Genomic DNA, 25,582 nt, shown 5'->3' with positions numbered 1-25,582 from the left:
AACCAAAAAATTCAAATATAGTGTGTTTTAAACTCATTGGGCGTTACTCAGTGCAAATTAAAATATTTATGCACATATATTCAGAAATATGAAGTTTATTTTGAAACAACAATAAACCTGTTTGGCAAAACATTAATAAATAGGTGGAAATGAGAGAATTATACTATATTGGACATTTTGGCTATTACTAAAATGATCATTCTCCCCAAATTAACAGATCCCCCTTGCTGCTACATGCAAGAGGTAAAGTGTGTCAACTTACAGAATCACTTCTATGACAACAAAGAATGGGTACCGCATTGCCGCTCAAGGAGGGATTTTTACTTTGCTTCAGCATTCATCAAACAAAGCAAGGATGCCCTCTAGTGAGCATTTACAACAGCACAACTCATCAGGTAGGTAGACCTCAGTAGCATCCTTAAAAGAACCAAGGGACCATTCGGGACACACTTATGGATGTGACCTGCCCTTGCATAACTCACAATATCAATAAGAGAATCAGAGAATCCTGAAGCTGAAAGCAACCAGCAGCCCTCCTGCCTCTCCACACTCCCAAATTCTTATCAGGATGGTCCCCCATCCCTGCAGAACTAATTTGAGGGTAAAGGGAGAGGAGGGAGAAGTTTCTCCTCTCCCTTGCCCTCCTGGTGCACAACCCTCGTCTGAGGGTTAGGGTTCTTTAAACCACACTGCAACCATTCTGAAGCCTGGTTCATCTGAGATTCCCAACCTTCACATTTCATTACACATTTTCATAGGGGTGTTTTAGTGTTTGGGAGGAAGGGCAGGATAAAGATGGCGCAAGCAATGGAAGTCTATTATGCACGCACAGAGTCATTCCCACTTCGCAAATAGAAAGGGAATGGGGAAGAGAAGGGTGTGTAAATTCTTGTTAAGTTTTAACAAGAATGCTCATAATTTCCCCAGCTTCCTCTTGTTCTGCAACAGGGCTAGAACTGTGTTGTTTTTCTAAAACTTTTGCTCAAGCTACTAGATTCCTGAATTAGAAGTTACAGTTTTATGTTCTGAGCTTTGCTTTCCAGACCTCCCTGGTCATAAAAACTGCTGAAAGGGAAATTGTCAGAGCGACAATCTGCAACCTTCATTAATTTAATGTTGGCTGGAAAGGAATCAGCGCTTTGACATCTCCTTCCCAAGGCATCAGACAAGTTTTCACACATGGTTAAGCAAGGGGGAAAGGATTTTTTTTTTTATTCCAAAAAGTAATAATTGCAAATGCTATCAAACAACAGTTGCGTAACCTGTACATCTGCTAGGCAGGGGAAGTTTGCTTCAAAAGCCCAGGCAGGGCAAGAACAGAAGGCAACCTGTGCTGTTGGGAGGAAGAGAGCGGAGGAGGGCCTAGTTCTCTGTAGGGAAAATGGCAAGCATCAGCCTTCCCCCCAGCTTGGTGCCCTCCAGCTGTTTTGGACTACAACTCCCATCATCCCTGACCATCAGTTATGCTGGCTGGGGCTGATGGAAGTTGCAGACCAAAGCAGCAGGAGACACATCAACAGACATCATCTTCCTCAGAGGCTGTCTCCATGCCAACAGTCTCCTGACTAACATTGCAAGAGTCTCAGGAATTGGTGCTACTCTGGGGGACGGAGAAGACTCAGTTTATGGTCAGCACGTCGCTCTGGATCTCGTGGCTCAGCTGGGTTTGGAGATCGCTCAGTTTCTTCTTCAAGCCAGACAACGCAGAGAGGACGATGGTCTCAGGACGCAGGGAGCCACAGGACTCTACGTTGTAGTAAAACCTGAGAGGATAAAGAGGCCAGAGAGGTTTTCAGAGAGAGATGCTCTTTGCTCGAACCCCAGCACACAGTAAGGGAAACTCAAGAGAATTATCTTCATGGCACTGCTTATTAAAAGAAGGATGTACTGCAACTCAGTTGTTTGTGAATGTCTAAAAGTGCTTCAGTTTTCCATGGAGGCTGGTGACACTCACTCGCCAGGGAAGAAGAGATGCTCTGGGTTATGCTGGGAATGTATACACAGACCACTAGTCCCAGCTCAGCGTTGTCCAAAATAGACTGGAAGCAGCTCTCCAGGATTTAAGATAAAGGACATTCCCAGTCCTATCTAGAGAAGAACCTGGGACCTATTGCATGCAAATTAGGTTCTCCTCCACTGAGCTACGGCTATAACACAATATTCAACATACAGATCATAGATATATATGTAGAGAAAGTGGATAAAGAAAAGCTTTACTCCTTCTCTTGCAACAATAGAACTTAGGGACATCCAATGAAGCCGAACTTTTGGAAGATTCAGGATAAAAGAAAATACTTCTTCACACAGCACAAACTTAAACTGTGGAATTTGCTGTTACAAGATGTAGTGGGCAAAATAATGTCACACATACACACACATCCAGGCGCTGGTAAGATATCAGACGCCTCACCTCTCTGGCTTTCCATTGGGATCATATGGAGCCTGGGCTTCATCTTCATCAATTTCAGAGTATTCACTCTTTGGCCTACAATAGAGACATAACATTGCCAGAAATTTTGAATCCATAAGGAGAAAACAAACTACCCCTCAGCCCATAAATATTGGGGAAAATAGGGGGAAATGCAATACCAAATTTGTTCAGCACATTTTATTGATTTAACCTTGCATTTATCTCTCACCTCGATTGCAAACAGAAATGACAGATCAGGGCAACCAGCAGGAGGGCAGACTCCCACCCCCATTTTGGGGCATCTTTGTGCGGATGTGTAAAAATTTAATCCACAGGGCTTGCCAATCTCTGTTCCTTCCACATAATGTTAGATGTAAAGTTCGCAATATACCCTAAACAGTTTGCTTTTATTTAAACTAGAGATACAATGGGGAGGAAGAGTTTGATTTGTGTTTTAAGAAGAACTTGTTACTCCCTACAACAGTTTGAGAACTGAATCACAAAAAAATTGCACCTCTCCAAATTTTGTGATGCAGTTCTTGAACCAAAATCCATGTACAGCAATGCATTTATTAGCATAAAGTGTGCATAAAAATGCACATTAGTACAGTAGTCCCTAAACTTCCGCCACCCCCTCACAGACAACTTGAAAATGCTGAAGGTCTTGGCAGACCACTCAATGATCTTCCCGCCTGTTTTAGCAATTGTAATGTGCTGCGCCAGATAATGTATGATATTTCATTGTATTTTTACAAACATGTTATGAACCACCTGAATGAGGTGGTCCCAGTTTGAGAAACTGGGACATTGCCTGGGAAAAGATGTGAATTAGGTGTTAGAATGCTGGTGAACATTCTTCAGAACTTTTTTTTTTTTAAATAAACAATGTAGAAATCTGGTCAACTGAATTTAAGAGTGAAAAAACAAGAAATAGAAGTTGACAACTTTGTGTCTTCCCCTCTTGAAATGCCTCTGTATGGAAACCCACCATTCCTCTGGTTTAGGGTAGACAGTGTGTCGCAGGGCGTTATCTGGGTCGTACTCAAAAGCCACTCCTGCTGTGGGGTTCCACTTGGCGTGCTCCTTGCCAAACCCCTTCTTGGCATACGCTCGCAGCCTCAGTTCCTGGCCTTTCCGTAACTTGACAATTAGGATGTCTAGAAGAAGAACACAGAGATACACTGGTGAAGAGGTGTAAAACAGCTGTGATGCTTTGTACCTTCAAAATCACCTCTCACCAGAAGCCCAAAGGGGGGTGTATTAACATGGGGCTGCTGGGGCAGGGATCTTGGCATCTAGTTCAAGGACACTCCCTCAATACCAACAGTTGTGCTGCTCACACAAAGGTGGGCGGGGACCTACATGGACCATCTCTCATCCCATGTTGAGTAACACATGTGTATTAATGCCTATAGAGCCCTTGGGCCTCAAAGGCTATGTGACTGGATACAATTCAGGAAGAATTAAACAAAGAAGTCTAGTTTGATCAGAGAATCCAGCTCTGTTCAGGCATGATTCCTGGATGGGGTATCCCATCTTCATGTTTCCCTACTCATATATGTGCATATGGATGCTGGGAATGGAGCTCCCCCTCCCTACACCTTACACAAGTTGATTCTCATGTAACAGACCTCTTAAACTGAGTTTTCCATAATGTGCAGATGAGTATGTCTAAAGAAAACAAACACAACAGATGAAGATGTCTAAAGAAAACATACACAATTGTACCTGCAACCCTTTGGGAGGCTAGGGGCTCAAACCTGCCATCTAAAGGCAACTCTCACCAGAAGCCAAAATATGGGTGCATTGTGGTGGACTTCTCATAGGTATCCATACATATTACACAACCTGGTACAGCATCAGTTGCATCAAAGGATGGCTCCATAGAGATAAAATACAATCACATGGCTAACTCTGCCTGTAGATTGCCTTTGGCTTGGGTACCTACCATCCTGTTCAACGTAGTCATTAGGGTCATTATCTCTGCTCCTGGACGTCACCTGTGTGGAGCCAAGAGAGAAGAGGTCATGGGAAGACAGTTTGCATCTTCTGAATTTAAAAACTGAGTTCCTCGCTTAAACACAAGGCCTGCAGAGTTGGATCAGAATACCACTTGATCCCAATCTGCTTTTCTCCCACCCTGACTTAGGAGCATAGGAAGCTTCCTTATAATGAGGGAGACTATTGGTCTAACTCAATATTGTCTACACTGACTGGCAGAAGCTCTCCAGGCTTTCAGACCTCTCCAGGGTTCTTTCCTAGCCCTACCTAGAGATACGCTGGGGGTTGAACCAGGGGCCTTCTGCAAGCAAAGCAGGTGCTCTACCACCAAGTTAGAGCCCTGGTGTATAAGACATCAGGCGTCATATACATGCAGGTCCTGCTGTCCACCTGCTCTGCAAAAACTCACTTATCTGCACATAAAGAATTATGCCCAAAGCTCACCAAAAACAGCAGATTCAGATATCTGAACACCGGGAGTTTGCTTGCTTCCTTATTTCCTTGCATATTTGTGCTTTGCTGGTGGGTGGCAGCCATTTTGGGGTAGAAACCATGCAGGGAGGGAGGGAAGGAGGAAGTAAGCAAGATCAAATGAATCAGAAAGCAGGAGACATTGGACAAATCAGTTTTTTTCCTTTGTTGGTTGGCTATAACCATTTCAGGAAGTAACCATTGAAAAATGGAGAGAGATTGGGGAAAATCCAGATTAGAAATATTGACATAGGAAATAATGGAAATCATGGACTAGTTATGCAAATGGCCACCAAATGAATGGAAACAGCATGTACAATATTTGGGGGTACCTTTGAGGCATTGTCCTCTCTTATTCCTGCACTGGAGCTTTCCTACATTTCTTCACTTTTATTTGTACAAAAAAAGACAATTAAGAGACTTTGCAGAGCATGAACTCTGTACTGACCGGTATAACTCGGGGGTTGTTGGAGATGAGGTCACGTGATGTGACGTGGCGAGTCTGGTCTTCATTGCATCGGACATCGAGCGTGAACTCCACCGAGCACTCAGGACAAAATTCATCACAGGTGCAATCCTGAAGGGAGGGGAAGAAAAGCAGGACAGGATGGTCCAACTGCAACTCGAAACATCTCCCATCAGTGATGCTGCTGCTCTCCCACCCCAAGAACTAGAACACGGGACCCTGAAGTGGATCAGAGCCAACGGCCCATCTAGTCCAGCATCCTGTTCCTACTGTGGCTGACCAGATGTTTATGGGAAGATGCAAGCTGCCCAAGAAGGCAACAGACCTCTCTTGTTCACGATTCCCAGAAAATGATCGTTTAGCGAAATGGGAAGTGGGCAGAACCATGTGCACCAGTTTCCTTGGAGGAAAGTTGGGATATAAATGTACTAGTAATAATAAGAAAAATGGCGTGGAAATGAACTTGTCAGATATGTTTGCTTGACACAACATGGTCTAATTTTGCCACAAACTAAGCAACCAATTGGTGCTGGAGAAGACTCTTGAGAGTCCCATGGACTGCAAGAAGATCAAACGCATCCATTCTTAAGGAAATCGGCCCTGAGTGCTCACTGGAAAGACAGATCCTGAAGCTGAGGCTCCAGTACTTTGGCCACCTCATGAGAAGAGAAGACTCCCTGGAGAAGACACTGATGCTGGGAAAGATGGAGGGCACAAGGAGAAGGGGGACGACAGAGGACGAGATGGTTGGATAGTGTTTTCGAGGTTACCAGCATGAGTTTGACCAAACTGCGGGAGGTAGTGGAGGACAGAGGTGCCTGGCGTGCTCTGGTCCATGGGGTCACGAAGAGTCGGACACGACTAAACGACTAAACAGCAACAGCACAAGCAACCAATGGCCGAGGTCATCTAATTTTGCTGCAAATTTTGTGCAAGCAAATCAGGATGACTGTTTGATATACTAGTTGTCTGCAAGTAAACAAGGAATTAGAAACAAGACACTCCTGGATCCTTTCTGGCTTCCTGAAGGATACTATGCCCTGGTGGCCAACAAAGGAGGAAAAGAGATGTGAAGGAAGTGGTCCATGAGAGGCCCCTTTGAAGTGGTGAGGGAGATCTTTGGCCCTCTGTCTCCAACTCCCTTTCCACAGTGATCCTCCAAGAAATCTAGTTTGCTGACTAGGGTCAAGACTCACCCGAGAATACTGCAGCTTATCAACAACATCATCACTGGTAAGTGGGATCAAACCTAAGAAGGAAATGAGTGAAAACAGTCATGTGAGGGTTGGAAGGCAGCCAGCCAGTCAGCATCAACAAACAGAGTTCCCTGTTCAAATTTCAGACACCAGAATAACTTTTGTGGCTCACAGTATCCCAGAGGTAAAAGAAGAAATAGCCCCAAAGACTGGAGTGGGTGGGGAAACAAACCTCAACAAGGTACTGAAAAAACATCAGATGGAACTTAATAAAATAGTGAAATGCCCAATACATTTCATTATTTTATTAAACTTTGGGGCTTGTCTCTTTTTGGGGAAATATCACAGTATCCAAAGGGGGGGGGGGGTTGGTGGGGAGAGGATAGAAGAGAAAAAAACCCCACAAAGATGCAGGAGAAACTTAAGAGCCCATTTAGCTGTATGGAAAAACTGGCACACCAAACCAGCCCTTCCAAACCCTGCACTCATTCCTCTCATTTTTCACTCTTAATTGTATAATAATGACAGGCTGGTGGTATTCTAAAATTGGGAATCTGTTGGCTTATATGGATGAAAGATTTCTATGAAAATACGAGCTATTAACAGGGCTTGAGCTACAAGCAAATCTACAGAAATTACGGTACGTACAGCCTGATCAATATATGTCAGGTCTTACTCATATACCACCTGAAACCTTGGGGAAGGCAAGCTGCTCAACCCTTAATTTGATGACTAACGGCCACTCAAATCAGTATAGCAAGATATTGGAGATCCCTAAAGACTGCTTTTATGGAGATTTGATCAACAACTTTGGGAATGAGCACTTATGAAAAAGCTAATTCAAGTCATGCAAGAGAAAAAGGAAAACGGTCTGATAACTTTTATGCAGTTTGGTTTAAATGTATTGTTTTTGCAACAATTAAAATGCACAGGGATTTATGGAGGGACATTTTTAATTCCTTTTGCTGAAGTATTGTTATGATTTCTAAATAACAAAACATCGTACCTCTCTTCCTTGTTTCTTTATGTACCTTATTGTATCTCATTGATTATATGTGGAAAATAGTTTTTTAAAAAAGATGCAAGAGAAAGAGGCAATAGGATGATGAGAGTTCAGTTCAACATTTGGAGGGCATCACGTTGGTGAACTGTGCAACTGCTGTACAATGTTTAAAAAGTTTGGGTGCTTTATAAATGATAAGTAAAAAACAACAGGTACATGAATCTCATGAAGTGGACTCTGGACCGCAAAAGCTTCTACCATAATACACTTGCTAGTCTTTAAGACACTCCAAGACTTGCTGCACCACAGGCTAATGCTGCCCCTCTTTAAAGAGTAATGAGGGGTTGTATTTTTTGTTTTCCTTCATTCCATCTTCTACGTACTCACCCAGCCTGTGTGCAATGAACTCATCATGGAGCACAGAGGAGTTGGCGTCTATCTGGACCCAGTCTATGGCTGCAAACAAGACAGTAAGAACCCAAAATGAGAAAATACTTTTTCACCCATCAACGGTAAGAGAATGTGGGCTCTGAGGCACATCTACACTTCAAACTAGGCTTCTCCCCTGGTGCTCTCCACATGTTTCAGATTACAATTTCTGTCAGCTCCAGACAGTACAGCTACATGATGCTGGGGCTGATGGGAGTTGTGTGGTCTATGACAAACCTAAATTGGTTTGGTTGTAAAGAGTGGCCCCCAAGTTCCTTTGAGAACTGCAGACTGGGGCGATGCTGAAAATTTTCTGCTAGAGACCTGTAATTTCCTTAGAGGACTACAGTTCTGGAGGGCCTTGAGAGAAGCCTTGGCAGTCCACTTTAGTATAGAGCTGAAAACTTCAAGGCTATTAGAGAAGCATGCAAAAGCACAACTTTTTCTAAGTAATACATTCAAATCTAGGTTACTGACCAGGATGAATAATATTTGTTCTTCTTTCCTTGCAAGAGAGCTTGAAAATTGGGGTCTTGGTGGACCACTTAAATCCCCCCTTCAGAGCCAGCATAATCAAAAACAGTGCTGTGTTTTGAAGACCACTAAGAGGCCCCAGACCAAGCTCTGGAAAAGAACCCCTTTTAATTGTATTCTTTGGGGTGGGGGAGTTAATTAGCACACTGCACCAGTGCCATAATGTGAAAATCATGGTCCCTAAGCCAGGACTTTGCTAGCCTGTTTGATAAATCCAACCCTGGGAAAAACTGCCTCAATCTCCAGTGTCAGGGAAGGGGGAAAGCAAGTGCAAGGAAGGCCCAGTTCAGATATCTCAACCTTTCTGAGGACTACCTGAGTGCAGCTTGTGGACCACAATATCTGAAATAGGACAGAAACATATTGTGTGTGTATGATGCATGTGCATGCGCACCAGCATCTTTGATCAGCCTAGCAAAGAAGAGACAAAATATAAAATGGGGAAATACCTATGATGGGAACTTCAGCAATGAAGACTCTCCTGATGGAATTTGCTACTCTAGAATAGAAAAAAACCAACAGTTTTTATACAATCTGAATTGTATTTCTGAACCACGTGTGTGAAGTTATGAGCCCCCTTCTCAGCTCGTGCTTTGAGAACTATTTCTGAAGTGCCTTGGGTGCAATCTCCCTCTAAAACTCTGCTATGGATCAGAGCCCTGAGACAAGGCAGCCAGGGCAAAGGAACCACAACCAGGCCACGGAGGGGATCTTGCAAGAGACTCATATTTCAATGCAAGAGAGAAGCAGAGGGTGGGGGCAGTTTGAAGAGAAAAACCACAAGTTGTGTTGGGGAAAACAGGTCTTTTAAGAGTCAGTGGCACAGTGTAGACTTAATGGGAAATGACTGGGCCAATTTCAGAGGAAACCAATAGTCCTTTCCTGCTTGGTATTTTAGGGATGTGTGCATGTGTTTCTAAGTGTTATCTGCCCAAAGTGTAACCCTCCAGAGTCTTCCTCATCCAGGGCTTATGCATACATATGATCACTAATGTGCCCAATAGTACAGACTTTGCTATGTTACACATAGCAGCTGCTGACAGATTCATTCTGAACTGTTTTTAATATTCTATAGAACAATTACATAGAGAGAGTTATAGTTAGAGTTGTTATAGTTCCTACAGATATTGTTAGCATCTCTTTAACCAGAAGAACAAGCATTTGCATTGCCAAGCATCCTGTTCTCAGTGACCAACCAGATGCTCCAAACAGAAACCCGCAAACAGGACCAGAACACAACAGCCCTCTCCCCTCCTGTAGTTTCCAGCAACTGGTATTCAGAAGCATTGCTGCAGAGCATAGCCACTGCAGGTAGCAGCCATCAACAACCCTATCCTCTACAAATCTATCTTCTTTGAAAGTCATCCAAGTTGGTGGCCATTGCTGCCTCCTGTGGGAGTTTAACTATGCACTTGCATGAAGGACTTTCCTTCATCCGTCCTGAAACGTCCAACATTCAGCATCACTGAATGTCCACAAGTTCTAGTGTTATGTGGAGGAGGGATCTCTCTCTACGGCATATATAACTTTATAAACTTCCATCATGTCCTGGCCTTCCTCACCTTTTCTCTAACCTAAAAAGCCCCATAGTGCTGTAACCTGTTGAATGTGGGATAACTTCAGGGCAGATAAATGACTTTTTCACAAAGCACAGTTAATCAGTGGCATTCTCTCCCACAAGACGTGGTGAGGGCCAGCAACTTGGATGGCTTTAAAATTCATGGGGTCTATGACTAGGGCCGGATTTAGGTTTGACGAGGCCCTAAGCTACTGAAGGTAATGGGGCCCTTTATATATCCAGCTGTCCTTTGTCAACAACAAAGTGTCGCTGTTTTTTTGTGTTGAATACATGCTATATGCTAATTTATGGACCTAATAGGTATCTAAAGCCATTTGCACATAACAAAATATGTATTTTATCAAAGTACATCCAGTTTCCCCCCTTTAATTCTTTTGGGGGGGGGGCCAAGAGAGTGGGGCCCTAAGCTATAGCTTGTTTAGCTTATACGTAAATCCGGCACTGTGAATCCACGGCTACTACCCCCCAACATCCACGCGCTGCCCCCCCCCGCCCCCATGGGAGGCCAGAGCCCCCTGAATCCTGAACATCCCCAGGCGGAGAAGAGTGCTGTCTCTGCCCTGCTCTCGGGCTTCCCAATGGGGGATGTGGCTGCTAGACTAGCTGCGCCCCCCTGCGTTTTGAGCCCCCAAAGCTCTTCTCTTCTCTTCGATGTGCATGCAGTGAATTAAGAGCGGGGGGTTCAAGGCGCGCGGCGGCCGGTAGTAGCGCGGCCCGAGAGGAACCCGCCCGGGGGAGGCTTGCGGAGGCCCCGGCCCCACGCCCGTAGCCCCCCCCCCCCCCGTCCTCACGCCAGGTCGGTGTTCTCGATGATGAACTTGACGTTCTCGTCGCTCAGCTCCGTGATGCGCACCGTCGGCTGGTTGGCGTAAGGCATGGCGGGGCCACCCGGCAGAAGCACCAAGACCTGGAGGAGGAGCGGGGATAATTCCTCCGCGCCTCCTGCCTGGGAGAGGCGCAGCCCAGCGCCGGCTCACGGTTCCTTGCTCGCCCCCCAGCGACCCGGAGGACCCGGCCTGGGCGGCTGCCTCGTGGTGGCTGCTCTTAGCTTCCCTCTGTGGCTCTGGTGGGCCTTGGTCTGATCTTTGCTCTCCGCCGCAAGCCAGGGGATGTTTCCCTCGCCTGGGTACGTGGGGTTGTGGTTGTTGCTGCTGCTGCTGTTGCTTCTCCTCCTTCATCTGCACATGGGACACAAACTCTGTCAATAATCACGTCGGCTGAATACTGTATTTATAAGGACTTTGGAGGAATTCTTCAGTTGTTGTTGTCCTCATGTTTACGGTATATCCCACCTTTCCTCCCAGTGCAGCTTGCATTAATAGCATCACACAATAAAACACAATTTCGGTAACAAAGCATAGTGCACAACTTTGTTATCATTTTGTTTCCTCCAGATACATATAGTACCACAATGTGTAGAAGCACCCAAGACCTTGTGACTGGTCTAAGCACTTATTGCATTTCATAGCTAGAAAGCTTCAAAGGGTATCTTGTGCATCGCTATTTATTTATTCAACAAAGAATGGAGGTGGTTTTACCACGATGAAGTGGACTGTGGCCTTGAAACCATAATGAATTTGTTTCAGTGCAATCCTATATTCTGAGTCTACAGTACTCAGAAGTAAGCCCCAGTAAGGTTACTTTACTTTGCCTACACACAGGATACTTCAAAGTCCACAGTTGGGCATCTTTCTTAGGACAAGCCTAATATAAGAATTGATAAAATATATGCACTTAAGACTGCAGCCTTAGTATTTGAGATGCCACTGCAAGACTGGATGCAATGAATCCTTGATCTGTACCGTGGGGTGCAGAGCCTTCTGATAAAAAACATTTCAATATATTTTACTGCTTTTTCTTTATCATTCTGGTTTATTTTGTACATTTTAATGCTAAGGGCATTCCTTGATTTGTTACTACTCTTTTTATATCACCTGTTTGAAAGGTGGCTTATCATAAATCTATAAAATAAAACATTTCCGTTTTAAGCTCGTATTTGATTGATGAATGCAGAAGGAACATCTTTGTGGGGGAGGGAAAATAACTGCTCTCCTCCCCAAGTCTCCGGGTTGTAGTAAGAGATACGAAGCTCTTGGGGCCTCCTGTCTCCATGGCAACCAAGCCCGACTGGTAGTGATTGCAACCGGCGGGAGCGTGGCTGCCGCGCCTTCGCTCACATCCGGGTATTTTCGACAGCCGCTGACCCTCCCTCCACCTCCCGCGGTCGTGAAAGAGGGTGCTTTCCGGACCTACTCTAAGCAGTGGAACAGGTCTTACGCCCCCGAGCTATTTATTTAACAAACAAAAAAAATTGTCCGCTGTTCTTAGTGCCTTAATAAATTTAGCGTGGAAATAAGGCGGCCGCGGTGGCTGCTGGGAGAAGCCGGGCTCTCCTCCAATCAGAGCGCGCGGCGCGGAGCAGAACAGCGTTGACGTGACGGGCTCGCGGCGGACCGAGGACGCGGAGCGAGAACGGTAAGAAGCCCTTTGGCTGGGGGATGGCGGGGAGCGGACGCAGCTGAGGGCAGCTTTAAACCTTAGCCTTCCTCACGCGAGTCTCCGCCCGGCACGCGTTTACAGCCCCTTCCTTCCTTCCTCAGCCGTAGGCCCTAGTACCCGGATGTGCCGCCTTCCACCCTTCCCGCCCCGCTGTAAGGTGCCAAACACCATTAACGCCAGGGCAGAGGGGCCTCTTGACCCAGCGTCCTGCTTCCAAACAGCGGTCGCTCACTAGATAGCGGGGGGTGGGGTGAGGGTTTCCCCTCCCTGCTTATCCCCAACACCATGGAGAAACTGTGGGGAGCCAGACTGCCTCTGCACCTGGAGGCTCTATTTTGAAATCATTGGCTAATAGCAGCAGATGACCCTCTTCTTCCTGCTCTGTGGATTTGTCACCCAAACCGCTTAGGCTGCAGACCTACACACCTTTAACTGGAAGTACGGCCCATTGAGCTTACTTATGAGTAGACATGCAAAGGACTGTGCAGCCACCGGTAACCTTCGCCTTGGATTTTTCTAAACCTCTCCTAAAGCTGCCAGTTCTGCCCGTAAAAGGTTCCATGTTTAATCAACGTTCCAGATAAAGTAGGTTATGGAAGAGGCCTCACCTGAGATCATGATGAGCCACTACCAGCATGTAGCTAGATGAGCCCAGTGGTCTTGAGTCTGTATGAGGGAGATTTTGTATGTTCACATGGCTATAGTTAGATACAACAAATTCTTTAAAGCAGAAGTTGTGTGCTTTGTCTTGTCTTTCCTAAATCTACTGTGGATCAGTTGGTGATCCCCAAGTTCTAATATTAAGAGAAGGCAATATATTTATTTTCTATCCATCCATATCACATCACCCATAGCGTTATCAACCTCTAGCATATTCTTCCAGAATTGTCTTCTTTTGCTCAAACACTTAAACAAAATAATAGAGGGGTTGTTCACTTTCTTGAGGAAAGGTTTTTCTTTTTCTGCATCTGTCCAACTCTACTGTAGCCTTCTTCAGGTGTGTTAATTGTTGTTGTTTAGTCGTTTAGTCGTGTCCGACTCTTCGTGACCCCATGGACCAGAGCACGCCAGGCACCTCTGTCCTCCACTACTTTCCGCAGTTTGGTCAGACTCATGCTGGTAACCTCGAAAACACCATCCAACCATGTGTTAATGAGTTAATGTGTTAATGAGTTAATGTTAATTAAGTGGTGGGGAGGAGCTCCAGGGACAGTCCTGTTAGCACTGCCTTCCACCACTATTCCACAGATTGCACTCTGCACAATTTGGAGAATGACAGCCGGCAGAGCTAGCAAACTTGTCTCCATAGGGGCCCCCATATTTTTGGTTAGCATATGCAAAAACATATGTCATTGAGCTAGCCGTCTAGAATCCATAAGGACAGGAAACAGGGATATGGACTTACAGACCTACCTCTTTATATGAACATCCAGACTTGCACTCTCAGAAACAAGGATATGAACATATATGAGGATGAGACTGAGGGAATGTGTTGCCTACAGCTGCTCAATGAAGAGTTTACAACTCAAGTCTCTTAGCTACTTTGTTACACTGCTGTTTATCATAATAAATTTGTTAGTCATTAAACTGCCATAAGACTCTTCTTTGTTTTAGCTCTCTGAGATAATACAATTTAGATCCTTGCCTCGCTATAGCAGGCTTCTGGTTGTTGTTGCTGGGTAGTGTCAAAGCTCTGTGTACAGTGGAGGAATAAAGCCCATTGAGCATAGTGGGACTTTCTTCTGAGCAAATCTGCAGAAAGTGGTGGAAAGTCAAAAGTGAGGGGGCAGCTGAATGCCACACAGGAAAATCTCCACAGCTGGAATGCAGCCATAGAAAAGGCCCTCTTGCATGTGTCAACGGACATAGCATCACCCTGCGTCATGACATAGAGTAGTGCCTCTCCATCTTGTGTATGGGAGAAGGAATTCCTTTAGGTTCCCTGGACTCCAAGCCATTTGGGGTTTATAAAGGTAATCTCCAGAATTTTAATTGCACCTGGAAATGTATTGCTAACTAGAGCAGTTGTCCTTAAGTGACCACAATATTTTCCCACATTCATGAGCATCCCAAGCCACACTGTGGACCAGTTAAAGCTTCCAGAGGTTCTCTTCATAGGTAGCCTCATGTAGTACATTACAGTAAGTACAGTCTTTATGTAACCAAGACATGCTACCGTGGCTAGATACAGAAATGAACATAGTTGGTGCACCAGCCTAAACTGGGCAAACGTCCTCTGGCCACAGCTACTTCCTTGGTATTCAGAAGGTGGTTTTGCCCAGAAGTCCCAAACTATGCACCTTTATTTTTCAAGATGTCTACTACTTTCTTTAGAAAAGCCTGAACATTGCACATCCTGCTTTTCAGCAGGATTATGTAAAGCTGCATTACTCTTCATTACTAACTAGTTAACATAGCATGAAAACAGCACGGAAACTACCCTGCCAAAATGATTAGTCCTGTTCCTTTCTTGCAACGAATCTCACAAAGGTCCTTGACACAGAAGTGACGTTGCAGCTATGAAATCTTGCACTAGTTAGTGGGCATAAAAAATTATTTTGCAGTGTTGTGCTGGAGCACCCCAGAGGCATGCCTGTGTGTGTGTGTGACATGTAGTGTTGAATCTTGCACTATTAATTGGAATGCTTTTAGCACTCTTTTTAGAGCTGGATGTGTCTGAACTCTCTTGGACTTAGAGGAGGAATTTTAAATGCACCACTAAAAGCAGACTATAGGATTGGTGTGAACCCAACTATCGCAATATGGGAAGTTCTTGATGTTCAGCAACAGAGTTATTAACTGGAAATTGTGTACAAAGCAATGTGACTTGTTTTGTCCCTGTCTGCAGAGTGGGCTGTGCATTGAAATAGCACAATGTCATTTTCTTTACTACACATGATTGTTTTACATTGCAAATGCGCATTGTCCATTGGTGTTGTATGTGTTTTATCAAGTGAACCTGCATTGCAGGGCTAGAGCTATCGTAATGGAATGGAGTCTCTGTATGAATCCTAAATTGTCTGGGCTTTGTGAAATGTTCCTGAGGACTTCTCCTGAATCTCTCATTATACATTCTCTTTTCCTTCTCAGTCATTTTAGAGTGGTTAATCTTGAAGACAGCCTATCAGCATGCATCTTCTCTAATTTTGTGCTCCAGTTTTATTTTCTTCAAGATGGAGCTTACCTTTTAATATGCAATCCACCAGGAATGCCTCCTCAACATTGTTTAAATGAGTGGGACTTGGGGAATGGCACACAAATATATTGTCTTGTCTCTTGCTTGGGTCCGCAACACCTTTTGGTATGGCTGTGGCATGAACACTGAACAGGTAACACCCAGGCACAATTTCCATATCACACTTTTACTCTACCTATGCAGGCAAAGTAACAGGAGACTATCTGGCATGTATGTGGAGTTGTGTGTGTGTGAGAGAGAACTAAATTTTGTTGCCTTTAGTTCTTAGTGGATGCAAAGGAAAGAAACTCTGTTTCCCTGCCTAGCGACCAAAAATCCTTTTTGTATTTGCTTGAGTAATGATTCTCCAGCATAGTGATTGTCAGTTGCTTTATTAAAAAAAGGGTGGAGGAGGAGAGAGACTCTGTGTAAGCCTCTTCCAGGATAAGGAATCAAGCTGAAGAAGGATCAGCTGGTGGCAACAACCTTGATTTGAAGTGGATGGGAATCAGGGAGAAGGAATAGAAGAGGGACTAAAAAATGGTTTAGAATTAGAGACTAACCTTTTGGTCCAGTGTGCTGCAACTTATCAGAGGTATGAGAGAGGCCAACTGGAGTAGCAAGTGAAAACCCGTCTGCAATGCAGGTATAGTTGTAGGCTGCATAGCTGAGAAGCAGACAGCAGTGTTGGAGAAGCAAGCACAGGCCTCATTCTCTGCCTTAGCCAGCCCTGGGGGACCTCCTACTCTACTGCAGTCAAGCCAGAAACTTCTACTTTCAATCTGTCACTGAAAAAAGTGCTGTAGCAGCAGTGGAGAACCCCAGGCTGCTACCTTCCAGACTTCCTTTAGGATTCTGCCCAGGCCACACCTCTCACCAGCTTGAGTGTTTTTGCCGGACTGGAATGTGTCATTGAACTCGGATAATGCCTCTTGCATACTTGTGTGGAGGATACAGAGTGGGGTGTTAGTGTGTGTGCAGAAACTAGTGTACTGTACAAAGGTTTAATTTTATGTTCATTGCTGTGCCTACTTTTGCCTCTGGCCCTACTCCCCCCCCCCCACATATGACCCCCGAAGGGAATGTGGCCCTTGGGTTGAAAAAACTTCCTATTCTGGAACAAGAGCCCTTTATAAATGGATACATAATCAATGTGAATGAGCTGTGTGCACACACATATGCACACACATTGTATATTGGCAAGAGTTGCATTGACCACCTAGAGGAAAATGAATGGCCCAGCATTCCATTTAATTGACCAATCCAGCCATGTGCAGTTGCTGGAAAGCTCAGCAGGGGAGAGTGGTGTTGCCCTCAGGCACTGCTTGATATTTCTGACCACTGTCAGAACAGGATGTTGGCCTAATATGTAGGCCCTTATGTTCTTAAGTTTCACCAAGTGATAAATTGTAGACTGGTTATTTTTCTGTTAGAAGTTGGCTATTTCTCTGTTCTGTTTTCCAAACATTATAGTTTCATTTTAATGGAGGTTGTTGTTTCAGAGCACAGATATTGGCTTAATGCAGCAGGAACTATTGACAGATCTTCAATCTTGATTTTGATGAGTTTTGCTCTACCTGGCTTTTGGACAACTATTTGATTCAGAGAACTTAGTTTACTACCTTCTGCCAGATCCACCTCTTTGGGGTCTCAGTTGTTGCTTTTTCCTCAGCCAGATGTGATGATTCTGGCATCATTTCGCTCATGACTGTGCTATTGCTTTCCATACTGAGCAACCACATTAAGAGTCTGACTGCAGTCCCTTGAATGCAGTAAAATTCTATCCATGTAAAGGCTATAACTTCTGTGCACCAATGGTCTGGAAAATATTGAATCCTGTCATTTGGGAAGAAAGCCCCCTATTTCTTGGCTGGTCCAGGGCTAAATAGCCATTGAAAAACAAGAGCACTTAAGTATCTCGCCCCCATCCCTGCCCCTGCTGCTGTTTTCATTCAAAATTCGCCATAATCAGACATAGCCTTCTATTGTTGGACCTTGCCTCCTGAATTCACTCCCCACAGATTGCAAAATCCAAGGCATATAAGGGAGGCTTCAGCTGAGGCAGCACTTTCCCATTTTGCTTCAATGAAACAGGATGTCCTTCCCCCAGTATTTAGCAATGTGTTTTTTTAAATTCTTTCCTAGCATCCATTACTGTCTGCTTTTACTTTTTTTTTTTTTGCCAAGGTTTTAAGGTGTAGCTTGAATTCCAGCTTTTATGAATGAGACTTGTTTTAGCTGTTTTTAAGATGAACTGAGAGCTGAAATTTTCACATACAAAACTGCTTAACCATTTTAACCTAGGAAAACTGAGCTTTCTATTTGTTTTTAAACCTACCATTTTAAAATCAAATCTGACTCTCTCACTAGCTAGATTTATATTGTGTGGAACTATGTACAGTATATCAGAGTTTTCTTTTTACCCTTTCAAGCTTCCCTGCTAGGGTAGTGCTGAATGCTAGGTTTCTATAGGCTTCCTACACCTGTAGTTTAGTTCCTGACTCATAATTTGGTGCTGTGGAACAGAGATGTATAAAGAGGCTCCAGTTACAGGGATGTTTATTATATTGTTTTTAAGGCTTTTATTAAAACCTTCACTTTTAGAAAATGTAAAGAATGCCAAGGCTTTGATTCAAATGCAGTTTTATCTGGAGATTTGTGGGACAAGCTTTCCTTGGTACAAATACCAGCCTTTGTAGGTATGCTGCTGACATTTTGCACTAGGGTTCCCATCAGTCTTGGCCAGCATAACTCTGCTGGCTAGGGCTGATGGGAGTTGTAGTCCAAAGATCAGGACAGCATCAGTTTGGGGATGGCTGGTCTAGGCTAACCCAGGTTCTGAATCACATTTTGTGATCCACTGATGTCAGCTAGCGTTACCCATGCTTTTTGCACAGTTCAGTTTAAAAGTACTATGTTATTTTAAAATAAATGTAACAGTACCTTTTTACATTTCTAATAATTTTCAGTGAGGTTGGTTTGAGAGATGCCTGATCCTCACTCCAATTTTCTCTACCTTCTGCCCTTCCCACCCCACTCTTCCTGTTTGGATAGAAGAAAGGCCAGATGTGGGTTAAATCTAGCAATATTCTCAGGATCATTCCAGCATTTTTACAGATTTGCATGTGTGTTTTATACTGATTTATGGTTGCTTCCCTGTGTGCCATTCAAAAGCGAGAGCAGGGAAATGCATCATCGGAAGCAGCCCATGGAGTGTGCTTTGCTTTACATACTTATTGGCTTCATTGTCGTCGCAGAAGTTTGCTGGTGCTCTTGGTGTCGTCTTACCGACGATGTAGTTAATGAAAAAGAGAAGTGAACCGGATCAAAGTGGAGCGTGTGCTGTTCCTTCTGTCAGTACCAGACGCACTGCTGCACCTTCTGGAACCGGCAGTGGCAGCCTTAACTGGGTGGGAGGGCAACTGCTTCGGTCACTGTCTGCCAGCAGAGGCTTTTCTGTCAGCGGTGCACAGTCATTCTCTGCCAAAGGGGAAGCAGCTTGCAAGGAGATGCTGAGGCGACATCCTGTACTGCATTGCAGGGCATGAAATTGCCTTTTCTCTGTGACCTGGCTCTCTCCCTGGCTTCCATGGCCACCGCCTGCGCTATTTATTGGATTATTGAAGTCTGATGGCCATTTACGTTAGCAAAGAGCCCAGGGCCTGGCAATAGGGGAGGTTCACATGGTCTCCATTGTCTGGAGCCAGCCTGATTATTTGCATTTTTTGGCATTTGCATGAATTCTGGGATTAGCTTTTCTTCTTCAGGAACAAAACCTTGTAAGGATGGGTAGGCCATACCTAGGGAAAAGGCATATACGCTCTCTGCGCCTTGGGTTCCAGGGTGCACACTTCCCTGTAGGGACAAGCATATTCTAGACCCTTCTAGACCCCAGCCACTGAAGCCTGTTCTTACCTACATAGCTCTATCCTGGATTCTGCTTCTTGGTCACCCTTAAGTGTCATGGCATGAGGGGAAGTGGCTTTATTTGTATCAGGGGTGGGGGACCTTAGACCCAGAAGCCAAAGGCAGCCCTCCAGGTCTCTTTCACTGGGCACTGGGGCTTTGCTCAGGCCACACACCTCTCCCTAGGCTACAGTCCTCTGATCAGCCCTGTTCCATACACTCCTCAAATCCTTTTTTTTTTTTTTTTTATTCTGGAAGTGTAATAATGACTTTTGATTGCCTGGATGGAGAAATGGAAGTGTGCATAGAAACCTCTAACTGAACATAGCCTACTATGCAAAGGGTATAATCATATGTGTTCCTGTGCCTACTTTCCTGTAGGGCCCTGCCCAGCAGAGGCATGTGACACCTAGAAATTTGCCCATGAGGGAATTGCAGCCCTTAGGCTAAGATAGATTTCCACCCCATCTTATTACTGATACCTATTATCAGTTTGTCTGAACCTTCAAGTATTGCTTCTTTTTCTACCCTAATACAGTGGTGCCTCGCAAGACAAAATTAATTCGTTCCGCGAGTTTTGTCGTCTTGCGATTCTTTTCGTCTTGCGAAGCACGGTGTCGGAAAAGTTTTGGAAAAGCTTCAAAAATCACCAAAGTCTTCAAAAACCTCAAAATAGGCTACCACACCGCGTGCTATGAGTTGCTCCTCGAAGTCAAGTCGCAACTGTATTAACAGTGTTAAGAAAAAGGAAACAAACTTGCAAGACGTTTCCGTCTTGCGAAGCAAGCCCATAGGGAAAATTGTCTTGCGAAGCAGCTCAAAAAACCCTTTCGTCTTGCGAGTTTTCTGTCTTGTGAGGCATTCGTCTTGCGAGGTACCACTGTAGTGAACTGTTGCCTTAAACAGAGTGGAGGATGGGCTGACTCAGGTTAGATCGAACAGATCAACAAACTTCACATAGGAAGAGAAATAAACTACCACAGGCAGATCAATGCAAACAGAAGTGAAAAGTAAGACTATGGAGTGGGGTTGGCACAGTGAAAATCAAGCTTTATAAATTCTGGCTTTTAAAGCACTTAACAGATTGCAGCCTGTTTTGGCATAACTCATTCCTCCCTGAGAGTTCTTTGAAATGACTCCTACGCGGGAATACATGTGAAAAGTGTTAATGTCGGATGGGAGCCCCTTGTGGGTTTTCTGGAAGATAACTGTGATTAGGATATCAGATTCCTGCCAGCTGCTGCTGGTAAGTCTTTCCTCTGAAATCTGCAAGGGTTTCAGCTACAACACTGAGCTGGCTTCAATAGGAGGTCTGGAACTTCAGGAGCAGGGCCCAAAGCACGGCCCTTCTCTACAGCAATATTTTCTAGATTTCTAGCTTTTTCCTGGACCTTAAGCTTGAAATATATAGAAGAAAGTGCAAAGCACCCATGGGATCAAAGCTTAAATTTTAATGATCAGATCCCACTTCTGTGATTTGTTTTAAGACTAGCTCATTTGAAAGACCACATGATATTTCTATTTATAGTTAGTTTTTATCTGAGTTTGTTTCTATTTTATTTGTTAAACTTGCTGTACACAGCTTAGAGACAATTGTCACTAAGCAGAATATAAATTGTCAACAAACAAATTTCAGAGACATGAACTTGAGGAGCTTTCAAGGAAAGGGGAGTAGCACTGATGCTTCAGGGCCTTTTGGTCATAATAATACAAATAACTTATATAACACTTAATTCAAAATACTCTAACTTCATGTTTAGCTGACTCATCCTTATAACAGCCCTGTAAGATAGGCATGTATTAAGATAATAAAAATAATAATCAATATCCCCATAATATTGTCTGAGGCCACTTTGACTATGGCAGACCAACACGGCTACCCATCTGTAACTGAGGCCACTTTGTGAGCCAGTGATCAGAGCTTAAATTTAGAAGCAGAGACTGCTTGGCTCACACGTCATAGTTATCTTTGTGGTCTGTGGCAGTCAGCCTGTGTCACTTTCATGGCAGTGTCCCTGGTGTCCATTGCTTCCAGGTCTTTCAGATGACATAGCTGTGCAACTAAGCCTTTGTGGTAGAGCAGTGTTGGTTCCTGGCTCTCCCTTTCTTGCTTTAGCACAAGCCTGGGGACCCAAATGAGGCCTTTATCTGGCCCTTTGAAAAGCCCACAAGCAATACAGGAGGGTTCTAGTGCTCTCCTGCTGTTGTTCCCATGCTACTCTTCTTCCAGGTCTGGAAGTAGGATACAGCCATCATGGCATTGATAGCCTTATCAGCCATCATTTTTTCTAGTTCCTCTTAAAGTTACCTAAGATGATAAGTGAAGGCTTTAATAAGCTTACATTCAGATTTCATTTTTACATGGAAAAAACAAATCATGGCAGGATTGGTAAGAAAGACTTACCTATGCTACCCCTGTTCTGTACATTTCTTGTAGTATGGATGCTAAGCTATCCTTGCAGTTAACCCTTTGTTGGAGTTGAGTAACAATGCCTTTTGTGCGATGAGCTTACCATACCACCTCTCCAGTGATAGATAGAAATTTCTATAAGCCACCAGCCATTACAAGCCCATAAATTGCTGAATCAAATTAAAAATTATACAATTTAAACCTCTGAGACCATCACTGAGACCTTTCTTTTAATGACAGTCACTAGAAATTTTACAGTCTTTACGGTTACCTCTTTATGCTCAAGTGATGTGTAGGTGATAGACTGGCAAATATTTTGCTTTTATCCATAAAACTGACCACAGCAAGCTTCAGTCTATTATTTTTTTCACACGGGTTAATTGGAGGCTGACGTTGTCAGTAGCCTTTTCAGGTTGCCATGATTGTACATTCCATTCTTTCTGAGGTGCCTTTTCATACCCATTTCCCTCAGGTCAGTCCACACAGCGAGCAGCCTCCCAAATGGATGGGGAAGGGTTTGGGGAGCTCCTGCAGCAGGCAGAGCAGCTTGCAGCAGAAACAGAGGGCATCGCTGAGCTTCCTCATGTCGAACGCAACCTCCAAGAGATCCAGCAAGCAGGAGAGCGCCTGCGCTCCCGGACACTGACCCGCACTTCCCAGGAGACGGCAGATGTCAAGGCGTAAGTTCCTGGTTTGCTTGAAGCTTTTGGTCGTGTTGGTAATATGCTTATAGCAGCAGACCTAACTAGGGAGTAAACCCCAATGAACCCCTTGGGACTGAATTCTGAGCGATGTGCTTAGGGTTGCACTGCAGGTCATTCTTTTTATATTCTCTGTGGAATGTGTTATGATGTATTTTTAAATTGCTTTTATGTAATTTTATTGTGGGCTGTCCTAGACACCATTTGGGGAGGAAGGGTGGATTATTATCTGTACCCATTCCAACCTGGGTTCAGGAATGAATCTTCCTTGATTACCCTGGTGGATGACCTCTATTGAGAGGGGAGATTGTGAACCTGTTTCTCTTAGTAAATCCTATTGACAGTGGTATCCTCCTGGACTGTCTACAAGAGATGGGTATCAGGGGCACTGTTTCACAGTGGGTCCAGTTGTATCTCCAGGGGCAAAAAGTAGCATTGGATTATTGCTTCTCAGCCCTTTGCTTTTGACCTACAGGTGCTGCAGAGCACTATATTGTCTCTGATGCCATTTAACACTTACATGAAGCTGTTGGGAGTGGTCATTAGTGTTGGGAGTCTGAGGTGAGATGCCCATGTAGTGGAAGTTGCCCCCAGTTCCAGTCACCACACAGAGGCAGCTTAAGGTCCAAACTAGCTTACTTCTGCAGAAGATAAAGCTTCAGTGATGCAGTTTTGGATGTTGATAAATACATACAGCTTGTAGGCTTTGCGGACACAGATACAAATACAAAGTTGCTCCAGCAATTCAATACATGGTGTGATTTGTGTCCATGAAGGAAATGAATTTCTTTCCCACGTCCAGTTCCTCAAACGATCAGGAGTTTTTGAGCAAAGTCTCATCAGTACACCAATGATACCCAACTCTGTTTCTTTGTAACATCTGAACTGGGAGTGGCTGAAAAGGCCTTGAACCAGTGTCTAGATGCAGTGGTGGGCTGGGTGAAGACTAATAAACTGAGTCTGAATCCTGGGAAGATGGAGGCTCTGTGAGTGTGCCTGGAAGTCAGTAAGTTGCCTGCCCTGGATGGCGTTGCTACTCTCCCTGAAGGAGCAAGTGCATAATTTTGGGGTCCTTCCTCTGTCACTGTGAAAGTATTTGTAGTCTCATCCCCCTGCCTTTTCATGTCTCTTATAGATCAGTTCTCCTTGGGTCCAGAGGTCTTGACATCTCCCACATCTCCCAGCGGTTGGAGAGTCTTAGTGCTGTAACAACATTTGAGCCTCTAGAGCCTGTAAAGGACACAGATATACAGGTAAGGGTCTTTGTGTAATGATGTGTGAACAGTATCAGAATTAGCAGTGAACAGTAATGGGTTACTGCCAGCTTTTGGGGGAAGCAAGTGTTTGAGCTGTACTGATTGCAACACTTTTAAGTACTAGGATAAATAGGGATATGTTCTGTGAAGTTAATTGTGAATTTCCCAGAGTTCTTTTCTTACCTCCCCTCCTTCAGTGATGACAAATTCTACCTTCAATATCTACATGTTTCAAATATTCATGCTTTAAATATTAGGATCAAAAGTTTTAGTATGAGACAGTCAGGTTGGAAAAATGATTTTGCACATAGGTTGCTTAAACTTCCCTGAAGTTGGTATGATTTCATCAGCATGAACTATGTGCTGCATTCAAGACCCATCTTTGCAAAAAGCCACCAATCCCAGAAGGCAGAATTCTGTGTTTGCCTCCCTTGTTGCATCTGTTTTCTCTTTAGGGAAAGAGCTGTAGCTCAGTGGTAGAGCTCATGCTTTGTGCGCGTAAGGTCTCAGGTTCAGCCCCCAGATTCCCCAGGTAAGGCTGGGGAGCGGGGAGACTCTTATCTAAATCTCTGGTGAGCAGCTTCAAGTGATTGTAGATAATACTGATGCACAATCTATTTTCAGTACAGAATTTGGGTTTTCTTGTACTGAATTTGAAGTGTAAGTACAATCTGTCCTCTTTTCAACATTATTCCTTTCTTTACTGAATCAGCTGCCTCTTCATCTCCCCACCACACCACCCCATTGTGTTGTAGTGGGTGGCACTGGCAGATTCATTAGGATTCCAGACTTTCAAATAAAGGCAGACAGAACTTCAACTACTACATCCTTGTAAACTTCTGTTTTCCTTTCAATCAAGGCTTTAGCCAGAATGGATGTCTATAAAATTTGTGCTTTGAATGGCTCAGTAGTATTATTTGGCCCAAGGTCTTAGCCCATCAGCCTCCCTGCCCTCTTCTGTTAATCAATTGAGTGTCTTGCTGATCTGAACTTGTTTCTTAAACCATATTTTTTTTACTGTTGATTGGGGAGAGGCATGCCAAATTGCATCTTGGTTAATTATGTGAATTATTTAGCAGTAATAAACTTAGATGGCTGATACAAAAAGAGGGTAGTTTCGGAAATGGCTCCCATTAGAGTAATTGATGAGGAATCTTGTAGTAGATTCCTGTCACTTGAGAGTGGGGTGAGTTTTTTCTTGGGTGGATGAGTCTTTGTATTTTGGAGGGACTTCATTTTCATATCCATTTTGAAGGCAGACAGTGTAGCACTGAAGGTAGGCATGCCTTCATAGGTTACTCTTGAGCTCATGAGGTGCAGCATCCAGTGAACCACTGGGGTTCCTTTGGACCCTCCCAATATGGTTTTAAAAAAAAACAGGAGAGTCCTTAAGGGAGAACACATGGCTTCCTTCCTATTGCACTGCTCTGAGGAAAGGCAGGATTCAGGCTGTGCTAGAGGAACACAAAGTTCTGGTGTTGCTTCAGCAACAAACAACCTGAGCCTGAGCCCTTATTACTAAAATGATAATACTAAATCCATTTGA

The 25,582-nt window shown here is 44.2% G+C and overlaps 2 protein-coding genes across 2 annotated transcripts in view; one reads left to right on the top strand and one right to left on the bottom strand.

The window, feature by feature from the left end:
• Window positions 1-1,183: 1,183 nt before the first annotated feature.
• POLR2C (RNA polymerase II subunit C) lies at window positions 1,184-11,251 on the bottom strand. The gene is made up of 9 exons (XM_028739260.2): window positions 10,881-11,251; window positions 8,960-9,009; window positions 7,935-8,003; window positions 6,545-6,597; window positions 5,331-5,459; window positions 4,359-4,410; window positions 3,399-3,567; window positions 2,411-2,485; window positions 1,184-1,763 (listed from the first exon to the last, which is right to left on the bottom strand). The coding sequence occupies exons 1-9, from the start codon at window positions 10,964-10,966 to the stop codon at window positions 1,619-1,621; spliced, it is 828 nt and encodes a 275-aa protein (XP_028595093.1). The 5' UTR covers window positions 10,967-11,251; the 3' UTR covers window positions 1,184-1,618.
• A 1,002-nt stretch (window positions 11,252-12,253) lies between these two features.
• Window positions 12,254-25,582, top strand: part of NUP93 (nucleoporin 93) — a 76,302-nt gene continuing 62,973 nt past the window's right edge. The window contains exons 1-3 of the mRNA XM_077931838.1: window positions 12,254-12,564; window positions 22,552-22,759; window positions 23,916-24,033. Coding sequence (XP_077787964.1) covers window positions 22,581-22,759; window positions 23,916-24,033 — 297 coding nt within the window. The 5' untranslated portion in view covers window positions 12,254-12,564; window positions 22,552-22,580. The remainder of the gene's footprint in view (window positions 12,565-22,551; window positions 22,760-23,915; window positions 24,034-25,582) is intronic.

Source organism: Podarcis muralis, chromosome 7 (assembly GCF_964188315.1).
Source record: "Podarcis muralis chromosome 7, rPodMur119.hap1.1, whole genome shotgun sequence".
Classification (NCBI taxonomy): Eukaryota; Metazoa; Chordata; class Lepidosauria; order Squamata; family Lacertidae; genus Podarcis; species Podarcis muralis.
Note: the sequence above shows the minus strand (reverse complement) of the source record. Positions and strands in the feature narration are given on the sequence as shown.